Genomic DNA, 21,245 nt, shown 5'->3' on the forward strand with positions numbered 1-21,245 from the left:
TGAATAGTAACATCACCTTCTTCTCCTCTCTTCTCTATGCAGCGCCCCCTTTCTTATTTTGGGGTGAAAATGAGCTGAAATGCTCATTTAATAAGCATATATATGTTGGGCCTTGGGTACGGTTTGGGTCCGATCCAACCCGTTAGCGTTTTTGGTCCGTTTGGTCCACTTTGGGCCAAAATCTTTTAAGATTAGTGTCCGGTTTTCAATTCTAAATCATTTTTATCCTTTCAAAATAATAAATCAATTTTCAAAATCTTATTTTCCGAAATACGTGGTACTGGACAGACTAGAGCCGGTACTGCTAGCTTAAGCGCCAGTACGCATTTTTACAAAACTTTTCGAAAAAGATACGTTTTCCAACTCAGAAAAATCTATTGAATTCAAATTTCACCTTTATAATTTCAAATTAAAACTTATAAATTTTGAATCTACTTCGAGCACTTAAAAATTATTTTATTAAAATGGTTTTACGTGAAAAACTCCGATTCTTACAAGTGACACTATAGCACACACCTAGTAGTCCTAATTGCAGCTAACATGATAAATTTATGAAATTAGATTAACCCCAAATTGAAAAATTCTAATACTTCAAGTTCTCCCCTCAATTAGATTTTTATTTGATCTAATTTCATAAATTTATCATGCTAATAGTCAATTAAGACTTCTGTGTTTGGCGCTGTCAACAAAGAATATGATAGAAAAACTAATTCGATTAATTTAAAATTTTTGAAGGACGAATTTGATTAAAAAAATTTTTAGGGACTAATTTAAAGAACGTGTGATCTTTTAGATTACTAGACTAAAAGAACTAGACTAAAAGAATTGAGTTGATGGCTAAGTGATGGCAAAAAATAATAAATTCTGATGATCTCTAGCATTTTTTTCGTAAAAGTGACATCCTTCCTATCTCTTTAGACTTAAATTTGACAAAACTTTTATTTTTTAAAAGTTGTAACATCTATATTTGATAAATTAACAGAACAGGATCAAGCTAGCCAACCAAAGAAACTATTTTTAACACTGATGGCAAAAGAACTTTTAAGAAGGCTCTAATAATGAACCAAAATATTGAGCTAAATCCCATTAAGGGATTAAGTGTACAAGACAGAGAAATTGTAATGGTCGCAGGAGAAGTAAAAGGGAAGGTCAATCAGGATATGGTAGAGAAACTTGAAAAAAGTATCGTTGGAGAGTCTGTCATTTCATTGAAGGCGAAAGAAACCATCCCAAGCTTTTCTATGACTGGCACATGCTCATTTGTGTTAAATATTTGGGATCGTTTAAAATAATTTTTACATTTGACTCAATTGAAAACATGAATGAAACTCTCAAATCATTTTTTCTCCTTAATCATTTTGGAAAGGTAAAAAGATGATTCACAGAGGAATCTAATAGGATGAGAAGAGTTTGGGTGGAGGTTTTTGGAGTTTTCTTACATGCATGGTGTGAAAAAAATTTCTCTAAAATTGCAGGGATGTGAAAAAATTATAAAATTTGATAAAAATTTGAGAAAGGTGGAAACTTTAATTTCGTCAAAGTGTTGGTGGATATTAACTAAGCTCATCATATCAATGATTTGATACATTTGGATCTGAATAGAGAAAAATATGATATTTTTGTGAAGAAAACAGGCATAGAGAATAAAAATATAGGGAGTTTGAAAGGTAAAAGTCATAATACGGAAGAAGAAGACAATGATGTGGCAACACTTTTAATGCGCACTAAGAACAATAAGATAGACGTCATGTACGAAGATCTTTTATCGACTCATAGAGAGGTAGACAAGCAGGTGGAGAGGCAAGATCCTCTCGACTTACAAATGATAGAAAACTTAACCTCCACAAAAGGTTTAATATCAACTAAGTGCATCTATAATGATAATAACTCTGAAGAAATAATACAAGAGACACCACTAGACTTACAAGGGATAAAAAAAGAAGCAAATCTTTTGAAAGCAAATAAGGCAAGACAAGGAAGACAAATTTATTTTAGGACCTTTATTTTCACCTGATTTTGAAGATATTACAGAAAAAAATCTGGCACAAGCCAGATTGGAAGAAAGTAAGAGGTTACATAAAAAATCTGGTGATAAAAAAGTGATTCAAGTGGAGAAAACAAGTTCTAAAAAGGAAGGAAGCAAAATTAAGAAAAGAAAAATAAGAGAACTCATCACAAAAAATAGGGAAGCGGCCACACATCTATTAAGAAGGAAAAGCATAAAAAAAAATAACAAAAAAATACCAAACAAAGAAGAAGAAAAGTGTACAAGATTCAAAGAGAAGAGAAAAAAAATGATCCTATAACAAGTGATGATAGTGATATAAATGACTTAAAGAAAGAAGCAAGAAGAACCTGAAATTTGGGATCTCAACTAGGTTTACAATGTAGTGATGAAAAAGTTGTGATGGAACATTTATGTAACCAGGGACGAAAAAAATATCAACATGGTCAAAGACGGATCTATATGCATTGTAGTGGGGACAAGTGCCTTCACTACAATTTGAAAATTTTTTAAGTAGTATATGATAATAATATTTATTTGTTCCTATTAAATTATTAAATTTGACCCCACAATAATTTTTTACTCAACTTTTGGTACTTAATAGTCAGTTTAAGAATTTCATAATTAGATGTTTATTAGAATGATTAATTCTCAATTTAAATAAAGTTAGTATTCTTTCATAAAAATGAACTCAAAATATATTATTTATCTTTTTTTAAGATTAGTTTTAGTTTTTTTCTGTAACAACTATATTAATTGAAAGAATTTTTTAATTATAAATATAACTGAGAATTGGCTTTTGATTGTATGAGAAGTGAATTTCTAAATAATTATTTAGTAATATATATAAAAAAAAGAGACATTTCGATTGTATTCTTAAAAAAAAGATTACTCAATTTTTTTAAAAATATGAAACTTAAAAAATAGAATTATAAATTATATATTATTATTTAAATTATTATTTTAGTATTTTAATTTGTAAATTATATATTTTGAAGACTAATCATATTTTACAATAACAAAAATAATTATAACAATAATTATGCTATATGTACATAAAAAGTAACTACCTGTATAGAATACATATTGAAATACAAAATACATATTGAAAATTAATTAAACAATAAATATATTTACACACAAATACATAATGGTTAATGAACAATTTTATAGCTGACTTTTATGCAATATAATATTTTTATTATAAAAATTATTAGAATTTATTTATCTTGTGTCCTAAAAGTATATATTAAGATTAAAAATTGAGAATATTTTTATTGGAAATACAAAAAACTTAACTTTTAATGTATTTATTTTATAGTTATTAAATGAAAAATTTAAAATCTTCCACTAATACTAAGTTTGTCATGTGTCTTTAGGACACATATTAGCTAAACCCAAATTATTATTATTATGTTATATATATTTTGCCTTCACTATCAAAATTTATTGAATTTGTCACTAAACATGATTGATACTTGATAGTACAATCAGAAAAAGAACCAGAAGAAGGCGGAGAACAGCACAAAACTAGAACTAGTTTCATTTATACGAAGTAATGTGTATAAGGTATCTTTTGAAGAGTTAGTGTTAGTGCTATGGTGTTTGATACCGTGTTTTGGTTATTTTGTAGGTTGTTGGGCTTGAGTTTTTGGTCTTAATCGATTAGGAGATGTGTATTTGTTTTGGTTTTTGTTTGTGTTGGGTGTTTTGTCGTGCCTTTTGTTAGGATGAGACTTGTTGTTTTGATAGCTCAACTTATCTGTTTCGTTGAGCTTTTAATTTTTGCTCTCCGTTTGTGGTCGAACAACCCAATTAAAGATCGAAAAATAACTTTTAATAAGTATAAGCAATAACAAGTATATTTAGTAAATAGTTTTTAAAATTTAAAAATATTATAATAATAGACAATAATATAAGAATTAAATTTAGATATTAATTACCATATGATGTTATATTAAATTTTTTAATTTTTATAAACATTAACCAATTTTAAATTTCTTTTTCTTAAATGCTTTTAAAAACTCTTATTTTTAAAAAATTACAAATACAAACACATAAATTTTTTAATTTATCAAATACAAAACGAAATACTTAAATCTTTTAAAAAGTACATGCAATTCTTTAAAAAAATTTACCAAAAAAATATTAATTTCTCCACTAAAAAACTATCACTATCATCTATTTTTTCACTCTACAACACTCCATGTTCGTTAGTCCGAACTATTTATACCTTCGACTTATTTTCTATACAAACATAAATAGTTGGCTTTTCTCCGGTTTTGACTTTTTCTCGAGTAAATCGTGGGATATATATATATATATATATAGGTTTAATCTCCTGGTTGAATAAATCGTGATTTCATCCTTTGGTCTTTGGGTGCATGATTTTCTGGCCATAAATCGTGGTATAAGAAATTGGTTTATGTGTAGTTTAAAATCTGGACATTAACAATGATTTACTCTTTTTGTTAATCATAAATAGTGGTCTCTTTTTAGGTTTTATATTTTTTTTTTATAAAACTAATAAGATAGCAACTGTTTATATATAAAAAAACTGAAGTATTATTTTAGTCTCTAACATTTAGAGTGAATTTTATTTTAGTCTTTAACGTTTTAATTATCTTATTTTTATCTCAAAATATTTACAATGACATCAATATTATCCTACCATCAAATCTCTTACTAATATATAATGAAATTGATGTACTGTTAATAATATTATTGAGTTTAGAAATTTAAATAACAAAATTGATAATGACAAACATATTGAATTCGAGTTAATAACCCAAGTAGATTTGATAATGTTAATTTAGTGTGCAAGCCCAAACTCTTTATTGCAACCCAAATCTATGAAACCAAATGATCTGAAGCAACTGAATGAAAAATGAATGGGTTGGTTGAGTGGTCAGCTCACTTGCCCGTTTAAACAAGTGTCGAGGGTTCGAATCCTGCCATTACTAAAAAATTAGCTATTACAGACGGAATTTCAGAGAGATTTTTTGTCGAAAAATAAAAAAAATGAATTAGCATAAATTACAGACGGAAAACATTGCAGGAGCTTCTTTCACCGCCGCCGCTCTCTCCATCGCTCCGTCCATGAAGAAGCTCCATCGCTTACAAGCTCCATTTTCTTGCTTCTGTTTGAGCTGTGTTTCAGTCCCCTCCATTTAGATCTGCGCTTCTGAATTTCAGATCGCATTCTGGTAACCTCTATTTCTCTTTTCTTTTTCTGTATTCTCTCTTCGAATTCTTCATTCACTTGCCCTCACTGCACATTCTTCTCATCTCACGCTCTGATCTCATGGCTCCTAACACTGTTACAGACTTTTTTTTCTTGTTAGATTCAATTTGAGACAATAATCACTTCCGTCATTTCAAAGATCGAACGCAGACATGGTAATCCTTTTGTTTCCTCACAATCCCGCACTTCGATATTTATTTTAGGCTTCTCTATCAGCTACAATTTTGATATGTGCATGTAATTTGAATCTGTGATACATTTACATGGGCTTTGTGTTGTGTAATTGTACACACTTGCCTTATAATTGAGATCTATTCATGATGAGGTTTGTATTTGAATGTTCTTCAAGATTACAGTTGGATCTTCTGATTTAGCTTATGATACCTGGTGTTATTTTCTTTCTCCTCAAATTTAGCTATGATAGGTTGTTGTAAATTCTATTTCGTACAAAATTGGTGATGAATTAGATTATATGCAAGTTACTTGCCCATTGAGCGTAGCCAAAATTGTGAGGTTGGGGCAGTGCTGGATTCCTTTGCAAAATGATGCATTTAACTGGATTGGGGAATACTTCAGTCTTTCTTTCTATTTGCTTGAATTATCTTATACAACTTTGAATTTATGTTCTAAATTTTTTTCACCTATATAGGTTGTACTTGCTGCATCCATTGTGGGCAAATCTGGTAAAGGTGAGTTTTCAGATCATGGCTACGTCTTGAATTGATGCTCAGTTATGTGGTGCCTAAATCAATATGGATTAGAAATTGCTGTTGCACTGACAAGGGCTTCTTTCTTTTGGATGCAGTTCTGGTTTCTAGGCAGTTTGTTGATAATGTTGCGCAGATATGTGTACTAGAGGTATATTGTATTCACATTCTAGTTGTAATTGCTTTGCCTAGTTCAATTTCTGTATCCTTATTTATCTTAAATGTTCACTCCTTTATTAATTATTTAGTAGTTCTGTGAAGACAGCTTACCTCTCCAAATTTATGTGAAGACAGAAAGTTATGAGAAGACAGCTTACCTCTCCAAATTTTCTGGATATGAATTGTAGCATTTCTCAAGGTGATAAACTCTTTTCTTGCTAAATGTATACGGATTTGTTTCCGTATGAGTCTTGCTGCTTTGGCTAAGACTTCAGCTCTTCGCGCATCTAATTCGGCCATCTGTCTAGCTCTCCCCATCTGATCAAAAGTGACATTACATGGCGAGGTAAAATGAATTAGAGCTTATAACTTATAAGTTACTAGCAATTTTTTTTGGGATAATTGTGCCTTTTTATTGAATCTCACATGTTAGGGAATGTATATACTTACTTGATAGCCTTTTAATCCCATCTTATCACATATGGCAATAGCTCCCTTTTTCTCATCCGACCTGCACAGAAGAAAAACTCACTTATCATGAGGTTTTATATGTAAAGACTTAACAATATATATTTGTTTGAGTTAAGACTTAACAATGAGAACAATAGGCTTATGCTTTTATTTCAAATCAGTCTCAATTGATTTTCTGATATTTATATTTGTAATTGATTTGCTTTTATTTCAAAGCTTGTCTCTCTAGTATTCCACTCTTTCTTATGTTTCTTGAGTTTTAACACATGCATTAGTTAGTTTATTCCTATCTAATGAAATAAAACCTTTTGCTCATTTTGCATTTGAAAGAACTATAAATACCAGTTCATGAAATGCAATATGCTAAGTATATAGATTGAAATTACTCTGTGACTGATTAGAATGAGATTAACAGCAATAATTTTGTGCCCTATCAATATCGTAAACCATTTCATAAATATGATTACTTTGGCAAATATCAGTTGATGTTAATATTTTACTCCATTTCTTGCATGTGTTAAATTCTGATTTGCAAAGCATTTTTGATATCACAATTATTGCTTTGTATTTAAAAGACTCCTCAACACTCTTATTTCTTGATGAACCAACAAGTGGACTTGACACTGCTGCCTCTTACTATGTCATGAAAAGAATTAAATCCCTTGATCATAAAGATGCCATTCAAAATAAAAAACCAATTGTCAGTTGTCAATCAATAACATTGTCAGTTACACAAAATACACTATTATGTGGACAAGAAAAAAGTAAAAAAACCCTTGAAGAGGCATTGCCACATTGGTTTGAAACTTGTCCTCTCCTTCCTCAGAGATACTTGGGAACTATTGATGTTAAGCTTTAGAAAATTATATTTTTTTCTTTCTTTTTTTTTTAGATTCTTAGGAATTTCATATGTGAGCGTAAACTTTAGCAAACTTCATATTATTCCTTAACCAATTTTTTATTTTATATTTTGTTGGAACTATGTTTGAATATATGATATTTTTGTATTTTCATGTAAACAGGCAATATCATTCTCTGATTTCTTCTTGGCTGATATTTTCACTTCCATGGCAAAGGTCTGCTTTGCTTTTGAAGATATGTTTCTCTAGGAAATTTAGAATCAACATATTTGTTTATCTAAATTTTGGTTTCTAACTTTTTATTAATTCACTCCTTCATTTATTTAGATTATGATTTTATGCAGGTTTTTTCTGATCTGGAGCATTCTATATGTAGGATGGTACATCGGCAGGTTTGGTTCTGATTGGTTGATGTTAATGCCTTTTTCTATTTAGAGTTAACTTTTTGTGATTTTATGTAACTTATGGGACTCCTATTTTGATTATGGCAGAATGTTGTCAAGTTTATGCATATGATTTATATATATACACAAATATATAGCACTGAAGTCATGGAACAAGTTTCCTTGATTTTGTTCAAAATATTCTCGAGAAAAAAACAGCACTGTGGACTCTATATAATATTGATATTTGTAATTTGTCTACAGATTTAAACATTCTTACCATTCTCCTTTTCCATAGAGCTTGTTCATTAATAGTTAAAATTTTTAGTTTCTAGACTTGTATCTTTTGTTCTTGGCTCTCAAGATGCTTGATTGACTTCTCTAATTAGGGGATCCATTTTCTAAAATCTTTGTAGATTGCCACAATTGCTTGGTTGGAAGCTGATTCTGTGTGTGGCAGTCACTCTGTTGCAATCCCTTTAGTGCTTGTCTTGCTTTATCTTTTCCATCTAAACCAATGTCTCCGTCAGTACAAAGATACCGGGGAGAAAACTTGTCTTTTGAATGGTAAGAGCTATTTATTGCCTTAAATCATGCTGTCTTTTTGTTTCCTATTCAGAACTTTTTTTAGTTATCAATTGTTGGTCTAAATTTTGCAGGTTTAGAAAATTGATGTAATACATTATTCTTCTATCTTAGGCTTATAATATGTTAAGAATATTGGTTTTAATGTTGGAGTCTTTTATACTGTTTTAGTTAATCATGTTCTTTTATTTGTAATTTAATTGATGGTTTTCTACGTTCTTTCTTTTATTGATTGAGTTCTTTAATCATTAATGATCAACCTATCATGTTTTCAACTCATCTTTTGTCTTTTGGTTATGGTTTCAGCTTTAAAATATTCAACCGCAGTGCCAGTTATCTTTCTCTCGGCCCTTAAATATCACGTCTTCCCTGATAAGTGGACAAACTTTTATAGGCCTCTCTGGCTTCTGTCAAGTGTTGTGAACTCATCGTACTCTTTATACTGGGATGTGAATAGAGATTGGGACCTAAGGTTTGCCTAATATTTGTTTACCATGCATCTCTAAAATATAGATAGAGACTGTAAAATCTTTAAGAAAATATGAGATGAACTTCTTGCATTGTAATTAAGTCTTTGTAATCTCTCAAAGATAGAATGAAAAACATAACACAAATGAAAAGAAAAAAGAAAGATAGACACCTCAAAGATAAAGGAAGTACATGAAAATTGTGAACAAATTGCAGTACCCTTTTATGCCTTCATTTATTTTCTGATCAATAGATTCTTTATCTGCATAATCTCCAAATCTCTTATGTCTTCTTCTAGATAGAGAAGTTATATGAAAAAAAAGTGGGTGAAGATGATTCTTTTGTTGATTGATGATACATTTTGTGCATGTGTTGAATAAGAGAAAAAAAATTTTGTGGGTCTCTCTAATTATAGTTTTGCATTAGAAAGTTGTAAACAGTATTTTTCCATGATTTCAATGTTTCTGTTTAGTTTAGATTAGGAATTATGAATTTGGTTTATTTAGCAGGTGGAGTGGGACTGATTCAACACAATAGATCACAGTATTATTTATTTATTTGTATATTATTGCACATGAATACTAAAGTAATTAGTGCCACTCATTGCTGTTCCCACTAGTTCATGACCCATTCTTCCACTAATTCTCACACATACAAAATATAGAGTATTTGATGTTAAAATTCAATCTATTAAAAAAATAATATGATTAACACGTGTAGTGAGGTGTGAAGTTTTTCATATTCCTTTGGACTAATTCATTACACCATATTGTCCAATCATGTATCCAATTGGAGCTATCTGATTATGGTTAGTATCTCATACATTCATTTCATGAGTAAAGTAGATTGCTGAACATGATTCAGGCTCAGCTATCTAAATTTGTAAACGATGCTTTATTCTCATCAGTTTCATGCAAGCTGCCTTCCCAGTCACCTCCTCTCATGGTGCCCATTACTGTTATCAATGGAGCTACTGCCAAAAGAGCTGGTACCTACTGTTTCCTCTCTCTAATGACAAAGCTTATCTAGTTTATTGTGAAACGAAATTAGTGTCTCAAATGCTTCAAAATTGATTATTAAGCTTTATATTTTCTTGTGCTACATTTGCAATGTAAGACCCAGAACCTTTGAAAACTCTTTTTATGCGTAAGTCTCAAATCATATAGTTATTTATAGCCTTAATTTCAGAAATTATTTTATTAAAGATAATTAAGGCAATTCTTGATTTATTGGATTTGAGACGAGTTATGATTATTATCCAATTTTATAATTATTGGATTATTTTCTATATTTAAATCATATAGTTGGTAGTTGTGAAATAAAAAGGATTTTTATATGATTTTGGACTAAATAATTGATATTTTAGAATATTGATATTACTATTTTGGAAAATGAAGAAATTAAGTATATTATTTCTAATTTTTGGATTTGAACATTTTATTGAAAATAAAGTGTGAAATTGATGAGCAAATAGTATTTTTATACATTATTATTGTTGGATTAGAATTTATTTCTAATTACTATATTATCCCTATTTTTAAGTGAAATTATCAATTTACCCCTAACCCTAATTTTAAAAAATGAAAACCCTAACCCAGTGACCCGACCCGGTTTCCCCACAACCCAGCAGCTGTACAGCCTTTCCCCAAAATCACGCAGCACCTTCATCCTCCCTCAGCATAGCAACACACACAAGCATGGAGGAAAAGATCGGAGAAGAGGATGGGGGAAATCGGAGAGGGAGGGACGGCGTCACAGCAAGGGCCCGCTGCCATCGCCGTCGAGTCTCCTGCGATCAGCCTCGCCGTCCGTTCTGCTCTCCGTCAAGTCCGCCCTGTTGCTGATGTCGCCGAACCAGGCTGAGAGAGAGAGAGAGAGAGAGAGAGAGAGAGAGAGAGAGAGATCAAAACGAGCCATGAGAGGGGGTGACGAGCGCGAGCCAGGACTGGGAAGGAGAAGCCGCCGCCACTCCCGCCACGAGCTCGCCATCGCGGTGAGGACTGAACGCCTTCGAGGTTCCCGCCGCCACCTTGAAGCCGCGTCGTTGTCGCTACCAGGGTCCCCTCCGTCGCCGTCCTTGGCGGCTCATGAACAGAGAGCACACACGCGGGGTGGAGGGAGGTGCTGCTGTCGCCGCCGTCGTTCGTGCCTCCTCCTGCCGCCAGATCTGCCCACTGAACCCCAGAGCTCCCCATTGCCTTTGCCGTCTGGGGCCGCGCCACCATGCCTGTCTGCCGGAAACCGCCACTGAAGCGGTGTCGTTTGGAGTTACGCGAGTTGCTGCCGCCGGAGCCACCGTTGGAGGTTCTGGTTACTTTTGCCGGTAAGGGTATTATTTGAGATTTCTATTCTTTTTGAATTCAGAGGTTACTATGGTCACTGCCTGCTGGTTTCAGTCGTCGTGATTGGAATTCGTCACCGCTGCCGCTTGAGGTGGCTACCGGGCTTCCGTCGAGCCGGTTTGGAGACCGCCGCTGTTTCGGTTTAGCCGTTCCTTCTTCGGTTCGGTAAGCGTTTCGATCTGAAAGCCCTTTCGTTATTGTTCTGTTATCTCACGCTGAGGTTTGTGGCGTTAATTGCTATAAGATTGAGTTTCACTTGTTGTATGTTGCGATTAGAGTCGTTGAGATTGTTGAGAAAGCAAGTGGAGCCGAGTTGTTGGTTGCCGTCACTTCGCGTTGAGGCGAAAGGGACTCCGTGAGACGTTTGGGTAATGGAATTGCGTTTTGAGGTAGGGGCGCTTTCCGAAAACTAGAGTTTATTATTGGAATTATTACATATGGGTACTGATGTGAGATATTGTGTATTTGGTGATTGTATTTGCCTTATGTATTATTTGATTGACTCGAATGACTATGGATGTTGGTTTGGCTGAATTGTTGTGTGGCTTATGAAATGTAATGTTTGAAGTTGATTCTTTAAAGATTTGAAATGAGTTTAATCCGTCGAGGATTGGTTTGGATTGAGTCAATTATTTTGATGATGTGAAAGATAGAATACTCTCAAAATTCAGCCTGGGTTGCCTTAACTGATTTGGTTTTGATAAATGATTTATTGCTGAACCGATTCTTTAAAGCTTTAGAAATGAGTTAAATCGGTTGATTTCTGAAATGGTTTCCTTGAGATATGCCACTGAGGAGACTGTTGGATTTAGCTTGCTTTTGAATTGATTTTTGGTTTTGAACTGTTGAAAAGGAATGAGAAACGGTTTAGTTGGGACCCGAATCGGGTGCAAAAGTCCAAGTTTTAGGGGGGTGCTGCCGAAATTTCTATAAAATCCGAGTCTTTATTGAAATGTTGTCTGGAAAATGATGAGTTAAAGACTTCTACTATTTTATTTGAATTATCGAGAAAAGGATGATTCATGCTTTCGAAATGAATTATTAAAGAGGAAATTGTGATTTAGTCTTGCTTCTTAAGAAATGCATTGTATCTCTTTCAGGAGAAAGTTATTTAGATGAAACTTGTGTTTTAAAGCTATTTGAATGTGAAAAGGGTTTATGCCTTTGAATTTGACTTGGGGGTTTCAATTAAAGAGTTTTAATGATTTTGAAAAGACCTGACTGTCTATTGACAAGTTTCATTTTGAAATGTTTTGAGAAAGGTTTTAAGTACTCCTTGAATTCTGAATTCTTGCAAGACTAAAACAAACCTTGAACAGTTGAAACGTTCTAGAATTTATCATGGGGATTGAAGTTGGTTTTGCTTAAGTAAAGGAAACGGCTTTGAAAGAAGTAAATGATTACGTGACTCGGTTTGGCTTAGATCCTATTTTCCTACTCAAATCGGAAAGCCAATGTTTTAATGATTTTAAATGAATTTGGTGAAATGAGTTATGTTATTCTCCCCTAAAGACTTGGGACTCTGCCGAGAAATTTTGTTATAAAATTCCATTGTGGAATGGGTGATTTTGATTGTTCCCAAATTGAATCTTTAACTTTCCATGGTTTTGGAAGTCTTGGAAAGAGGATGTCGAGAGTGGCTTTGTTTTAAAAAGGGAACTCACTTTGAGTAAACTTGGCTTATGAGCCTGAGATGATTTGAGAAATGAGATTTCTGAAGCCAATGCTGAAAAGAGTTGAAACTTGATTTCAAAGTAAAGCGATTTGAGAAAAAGTGATTTATGGCTTAAATGCCGGTTTATGAATTTGATGATGTTGGATGGTGGAAGTGCTGTTTTGTTATGGGCCAGAATGGCTGTGTATGATATTGATTTATGGCTGATTGCCGAATGAGTTATGGGCCGTATGGCTGACTATGAATTATGAACTTAAGCCGGATGGCTGAGATGGATGTTGATCCATGACTGGGACTGAATGAATATATACTTGAGATACCTGGGTAGTAGCAAGGGTTGTGGTTCGTCCCACTTGCTCCAGGTCAGAGACTGTGACGCCTGGGTAGTAGCGGTAGTAGTGGTGATTCCACTCGCTCCAGGTTGAGCTGTTAAACACCCGCCTGGGTAGTAGCCGCAGTAGTGGTTATTCCACTGGCTCTGGGTTGAGCGGGTAGTAGCAATTGGGTTGTAGCTCAAACCTACTTGCTCCGCGGTGGGTGTTTCTGTCCATGGTTAGCTACCAGGACGTGTCGGGTTGGCTATATAACCGATAGATGATATCATCAGCCACTAGGGACAGGCATGTATCATATGCATCTATGTGACATTGTTTGGGTGTGTATATTATACTTGGTGTGCCTATGTGATTAATTGCTAATTGTTCTACTTGCAATAACTGTTTGTTTGTGCTTGCATCTTCCTATTTGTGTTTGCTACTGGGACTCTGTTGGACTGTGGTGATTGGTTGATGGTTGGATTGTTTGGGCCTAGGGCCGTGGTTGAAATGAGATGAACCGACGGTTGGTTTTGGTTTTGTGTGTCTCTGGTTTGGAAAAAAATATGAAAGGCTATTTTGGTTCAGCATAGATAAATCCTTTTGAATGGCTTTTGAGTTTTTGAGAATTGAAAGGTTCCTCTTTCAGAAAAGATTTCCGACTTTACTTTCATTGTAAATCGTTGTTTTTGAAAAGAGGCATGAGACGGTTATTAATCACTGGTGCGGTTATCTTCATGTATCCTATTACAGTAATTCCCAAAAACCCTCTACTGAGAACCCTTTCGAGGATGATGTTCTCACCCCCTACATTTTTCCCCTTTCAGGATATGGGCGTAGAAGTTACGAAGAGCTTATTTAGTTGTTGTTGAGAACTCTGTATTGCTTTAGTATATTTTGTACCCTCGCCTTTATCTTGATATGTTCTGTAAGAGGGATAGGAATTGTATTGGATAATGCTTATAATATTATCTATGTATATAAGTGTATATATGTATGTACTCTTTATGAGTTTTTGTAAGTTGTATGGTATCTATGGATGTACGTTATCGAACGAAAGTATTTTTAGGAGCGGTATTGCGGTTTAAAGTTTCAAACAGGCTCATATTTTAGTATTAAATAATATAAGTGTCGTCGTAATGTCCGAGCTATCAGAGTCGCGTAGCCGGAAGCATGAGCTTTGGTAGTTAGGGTGTTACATGCAGTATGTTTGGATGGAACATTGCCTGCCTATCACTTTCATCCTGGATCCGGATCAGGAGCCAATAGTTGGCTCATTGACTTAGAGGTACATTCAAAAAATATATACACTTGATTTCAGCATCTTTTGCCAGTTCTATTTTGAGTCTGGTATGTTATTTTTAGCTTATAATGATGGCTGCATATCAAATGTAATTGAATGTAATAATTATTTGGTCTCTCTCTGACTAACCCATGGTCATATTATTTCTCCTATTAAATTTGCAGCCCCAAATCGAAAGTCATTGGAACTAGACCAGATGTTGAGGTGAGCTTCACTTATTCATCTCAAGAATACATTGTATATAGATTATGTTATCACTATTTTTTTTATTTTTGTTAGAATTTGATACTTGGGAAACAGATGAGAAATAGAAAAATATAAGGAGGCAGAGAAGCCTGAGGCAGAGGATCAATTCATGACCCCACTGTTAGTTTGAATCAATGGACACAATAATGATTAATGGTTTCTGTACAGATGAAGTTCCAATTTTAGAGCCTAATTAAGCAACCTTATTGTATATTTTGACTTAATTAGAGGACAATAGTTGATGTATCAATACACTTTGTTGATGTATGGTTGTTACTTGTTATTATAATTGATGTATCAACACTTTGTTTATATTTTGAATTATATTGACTTGTTTGTTTATAGTACTTTTCTTTTAGTTTGATAATACGATGAATTTGTTTATTTTTTGAAATATTATAAATATTCGAATACAAATTAGATAAAAATTTGTGTTAAATTTATATTTATTTTGTATGAAAATAAGTTTATTTTGTAACTGGAAAAAAAATATTTTACTTTATTGACGGATTTACAGACGGATTTTCTGTCTATAATCAGAGTGTGAGATGATTTTTCAAGGTTCAAATTACAGATGAAAAATCTGTTGGAAAATCCGTCTATAATTACAGACAAAAAAATCGTCGAAAAATCCGTCTGTAATTACAGACGGAAAATCCGTCGAAAAATCTGTCTGTAATACAGATGAAAAATCCATCAAAAAATCCGTCAGTAATTACAGACGAAAAATTTGTCGAAAAGTTCGTCGACTTCAGGAAATAGATGGAGAATTTACAGAGGGAAAATCCGTCGGTAACTGGTAAAAATCTGTCAGTAATTTTCCAACAGAAAAAATCCGTCGGTAAATAATTTCCGATGGGGCTTTTACAAAGGGACAAAATCCGTCGGTAATTTTCTCGGCAACCAAAAATCCGTCTATAACAAAGACTAAATCTGTTTGTAAATCTGTCTGTATTAATCCATTTTCTAGTTGTGCGCCTTGTGCATACAGCAACCCATTGGCCAGCAGCAGACCCTTAAATGGAGCTCAGATCCGCGACGGATTAGTCCTTGACCTGTCGGGTTGGGGGATACCGTGGAAAACTAAAAAAAAATGAATCACAAACCCAGCCCATTAGCAGCCTTCAAACAAAAGCAAAGCAACCCTAAGTTAAGTCTCAGCGTGTGTTTATTTCAGGTGTTGGTCAGACATGGAAGAGAAGTTTACTTTTCAATTCAAAATCAAAGTAGAAGAAAGGGAAAGCTATAATAAAAAAAGCTAATGTCAAATCAAGTGAATCAAAAGTAAGCTAAGAAGAGTTTAGAGAAGTTAAAGGCAATTAGTTTCCTTTAACATGCAAGTTAATTGCTTCACATTTTCTCCTTCTCCTGCACCATTATTTCGGGCAAAATAAAAAAAGTGGTGACAAAATTTTTCTATTATGAATCATTGGTTGAAAATATTTCTTAGAGCTAAAGTACAAATCTAAAAGATTGGATTTGGGATTTTCATTGAGCAAGTAAGTTGTTGCTGTACCTACTTCCTCGGTTAAGCCAACAAATTAGATTTCAAATCCCTAATTTTATGGTCTGAATGGAAAAAAAAGTAAAAGGGCTACAGCTGGTTCAAGGACCAAGTAGTTGACCTTTGAAGAAGAAACTCTAACCGTGACTCAAGGTAGATACAAAAGAAAAATTGATTTTCATTTGAAAACAAGGAGAGAGAACCAGAATCTGAGTTTGAGAGAGAGCTTCCCTATGAGAGTTTAACGTTTTAAATAGTATTTCTACATTAAAGGAATATTCCGCCAAGATGGAGAGTTTTATCAGAGAGAGATGAATCCGGTTCAACTTATAGCGTCAAGACTGTGAATCATCATATTCTTCATGGTTTATTGTTTATATATCTGTTTTAAAGTTGTATCTTTCTTTGTATTCATTCAGAAGTAAAAACAAGAAAAAGAGACATTGAGAAAAAGCTATTAAGAGAAAAAGGTTGAGAGAAACACTTGGAGAGAAAAGCCAAGAATGATTTCAGATTTCTTTTGGTTGTATTTCTATTTTGTGTTATGTACCTGAGAGGTATCCCTTACTAAGTTGGATAAGTACTTAGTGTGTTGAGTATAGGTAGTTACATAGCCAAGTTAAGTTTATGTTGAAACTTGTGTGTCTCAAATAGGATTATGTTTGAGTTCTAGAAAATTGGTGTATGTAATACTTGGAAAGATAGTGAAAATTCCACCAACGTTGTGGTGGAGACTGGATGTAGGTTACATTGCACTAGACAACTGAACCAAGATATATGGCTGTGTGTCATCTTCTTCATCTCTACTCTGATTCTATTTTTCACGATTTATGAGACAAAACGAAATTGTCTCCTGCATAATCACATACACAGACCAAACAGAAGTAAACTTAAAAGTTTTGGTTTAAGGCTTTATTAATCAAGTAATTAAAGAAAGTCATAGATTCAACCCTCTTTTTCTAGACTATCAAGAACCTTCAAATACTTTTGTTAAATCTATATTTGCTCAACCCTCTTATTCTACTTTCACTCTTTTAACAAGCTCAAATTTCATTTTACTACTTCCTTGTTCTTTTTTGTTAAATCCCTCTTAGAGAATTAATAGTGTAAAAGAGAAAAAGAAGAGAATAAAAAAATGAAGTTTGAGTTTGTTGAGAGGATAAAAATGAGAGAAGAAAATTAAACAAATGTAGCTTTAACAAAAACATTATTAACAGTACATCAATTTTGTTAATTGTTAGTGAAAAATTTGACGGTGAAATAATATTAATACAATTTTAAACATTTTAGGATAAAAATAGTACGATACTCCATTTGGTTTGTTTAAATAAACTACCCACTGATTTGAAGCGCAAACTTTCCTTTATTTGATGATGTAGTAATGACACTGTGTATATGTCTTAGTTAGAAGCTGCATCAGATAAAACCGGAACCTAATAACATAATAAGCGTTTTCATCGGTGTGGGTCAATTATGATTATGAAAAGCCAACTTGCATTGTAAAATCATTTTACTGAAATTTAGAAAGAAACACACCAAAAAAAAGAACGATGTTCCAAGAAAAATAAAAAACTAAACGGTATATTAAGGTGAATTGTAATAATTACATATTCTATAAATTATTTTTTCAATAATTTTTCAAAAAGTTGGATATCATTAAAGGTCAGATATATTGGTTATATAATTGTTTTTCACTTCCATTTAAAAAGTTTTTATTATAATAAAAAATTCTCTTATACGTTTAAGATCACTTTACGATATATAAAACTTTCAATTAAAAATGTAAACTTTTTACGAGTTAAAACTTTCTATTTTTAATTTTTTTAACCAATATTCTTAGAGTACTCTTTATCCAATTTCTATAAATATTGATCGATATGTTTACCAAAATCTAAAAATTAAATTCTAATTAACCTAGTGTATCTAATAAATAATAATCGACTCTTCCAAATGCCAATCCAAATCCAAAATTAGATAAAACAAAGCACCAGTATCATTGTTATATTTATAGATATTTGCGTGTTAATTAAATGCACATCTATGTGCAATTTGGACCACTATTTACTTATTATGGAAATTGCTTAGTGCTTAGAGCTTCCATGCATGCGTGGACTTGAAAATTAGCTAAAAATCATTGCATGAGAAAGGGTCATTGTTTTCCTTTCGATTCCCATGTCAATTTAAACAACTAATTATTGTAACTTTTATCTGTTTAATCCATGGTTTGTAATCTGTATGAATAGAATAGACAGCATTACAACAACCAAAAAGGAAGCTTTAATAACGTACCAAGTTATCTAAAGAAATTAGGTGATGAATAAGGGACACTAATAAGTATCATTTAACCTAAATATTAAGCAAAATAGTACATATATATTTTTATAAAATAAATAAATCATAGATCATAGGTATAATAATAATACTTAATTAGAAGAGGAGCCAATTGGTATAATTTATCTTGTATCCTCTCGTCTTCCTCTGACGAGTAGCTAGTATTTTGTGGTCCATTTTTATTTATTTTTGTTTTCGTTTTTAGGTTCCAACTTTCTGCCAAGTTGTGTATTTTTCATTAAATTATATATATACTATTTAACAATTTGAGTTTTTATACAAATGATTTCGTGATATAATATTTTACCAGTTAGATAGGTTATGCTTTTTCTTTTGTTGTGCTGTTTTATGCTGGTGTTATTTGTTTGTAAAGTTTTTTTTCCCTAAAACTTTCTTTTGCACTCTGTTTTATTATCTATAATTTTCTTAACTAATTTAATTTTGATACACGTTTTATATATGTATCTAATTACGTAACGTTACATTAATAAAAATAACTATTTTTCACATTAACTGCGTGAAAAGTTATCTAAGAGAATTGATATAATTGCACGACAGTATAAAACGCTTTTATTAGGAATTTGCAATAATTATCTTAGTCTTAAAATTGCTGCTAAATTATGCAATTTTGCAATGAATGATGCTACATTACCAGTAAATATTATTATTTTTTATCAGCAATTAGCTAATAATAATTTGCATTCATATTTATAAATATTTTGCTCACATCAAGCATATATAATTTGCATATATATATTTGTTAAAATTTTACACACATAAATTAATATAATTTATACTCACAATTTCAGAATTTATATACATAAATTAATAAAAAATTTTATTTAAAAATAATTTAATATTTATACGGATCTAATAGTAACAAAAATACTAAAAATTACTGCTTGCAACGCAATCTAAAACTGCTCCATAATCGCTACTATCCTTTTATTTAGTCGCAGTTTCGAAAACCATGTGTTTTCTTTGGCGTTGTAGTGTAATTAGCAATTAAATGCGTTTTGACATCTCATAAAAAATGTATTATATTACTATATAAATTAGATTATATATATGAATTTTAGTAGGTAGATAATAATTTTTGTGAACAATAATGTAAATAATGAATTTTAAAATTGGCTCAATAAAGTAAAAATACACTACACTCTAAATTACCCACTTAACTCTTCATATTAAAATAATCATCCGCATACCTAATGAATTGAACATCTGATATATTAATTGTTTACATTATTTAATATTTTATTGTCTACCTATACTTTTCCTATATATAAACAAGTTTAGTTATTCATTTACTTTAAATTTAGTAATTTTACTATAACAAATTTAATTATTTTAGTGTTTAATTATTTAATTAAAAAAATAAATTACAAATATACTAACTGATTGAATTTTAAAGTACATACAATATTTTTGTTAAAATCAAACCGATATATCTCCACCAATTAAGTGCTAATGCTGACCACACACAATAAAGCAAGCTAAACTATTGACTAATCTTTCAAGTTCTCCCCCCAAAAACATTGAAAAAGAATGTTTAAGAAATATTAATTAATCACAAAACCTAATCAGCTTAAATGCTTGATAATTATGTACCCCTAACAAGTACTTGCGTGCGACTATCCTTTTGCCACATGGCACTTTCTTGGGTTTTTTATTTAAATCATTTAAATATAATATTTATATTTGTGCGCTCTAAATTTATTTCGAATATGACATGTTGTGCATATCAATAAATACATTTTATTTATGTATTTTTATAAATATTATATTTAAATAATTTAAATAAAAAATGTTCACTTCCTTATCCGTTAAAAGAACACAGGAAAACAAAAAAAAAATTGCTAAAAAATTATGAACGACGAACACTTCATTGAGTTGTTGTATTTGTGTGTCGGACACCTTTCAGACACGATACTCATAAACACTTGTCCGACACGCATGTCTGTCATATCCAACCACGTCTTAATAAAAAATAAAAAAATTCAACATGTTTGAACACACTTAAATATCATCACGTATTCGCGAGTCCAATCTTATTCTTAACATGTATTCTTGAAATAAATTTAGAATAGTATATATTATTATTTATTAAAATAAAAAATATTTTAAATATTTTATATAATTAAAATAAGATATTAAAAATAATTAAAAAATTAATTTATATTTTATATATATACGTGTCCCGATATTTTAAAAGATTTTAAAATTTGTGTGTCAGTATAAATAACTTTAAAGTACTCTTATTTATGTGTAGTTTAGACTTTAATTTTTTAGAAGAAAAATTCTTTTATTCAATAATATAATCAATTAATATTTTTGCTTTTAATTTTTTTCTCTTCATTTTTCTCATTTAACAAAATCGTTTTTAAAATATGTAACTTTTATATTTTAAATCTGTTTAATAGTATAAATAAAAAAATATGTTTTGTTAAATTTTCTTTTAAAATGGGTCTTTTGTTGGTATCATTATTATTTAGCAATTTAGGATTGCTAAATCACATATTTTAAAAATGATTTATGTCTTTGTCTTCTGAATCAAACACTAGACAAAAATTAGAGGACTTATTTGCAAATATTTCCATTTCGGTATTATATATAGACGCAAGTGTGAACCAAATAAACCTATATGC

General features: G+C 31.5%; 1 protein-coding gene across 1 annotated transcript; it reads left to right on the forward strand.

The window, feature by feature from the left end:
• Positions 1-1,058: 1,058 nt before the first annotated feature.
• Positions 1,059-10,565, forward strand: LOC107638875 (uncharacterized). Its single transcript, XM_088484405.1, has 10 exons — positions 1,059-1,163; positions 3,491-3,574; positions 5,899-5,938; positions 6,055-6,107; positions 7,609-7,662; positions 7,791-7,838; positions 8,246-8,396; positions 8,721-8,886; positions 9,790-9,870; positions 10,481-10,565. The coding sequence occupies exons 1-10, from the start codon at positions 1,059-1,061 to the stop codon at positions 10,563-10,565; spliced, it is 867 nt and encodes a 288-aa protein (XP_088340531.1).
• The last annotated feature ends 10,680 nt before the right edge of the window (positions 10,566-21,245 follow it).

The sequence above is a fragment of the Arachis ipaensis genome, chromosome B4, assembly GCF_059453495.1.
Source record: "Arachis ipaensis isolate K30076 ecotype BB chromosome B4, ASM5945349v1, whole genome shotgun sequence".
Classification (NCBI taxonomy): Eukaryota; Viridiplantae; Streptophyta; class Magnoliopsida; order Fabales; family Fabaceae; genus Arachis; species Arachis ipaensis.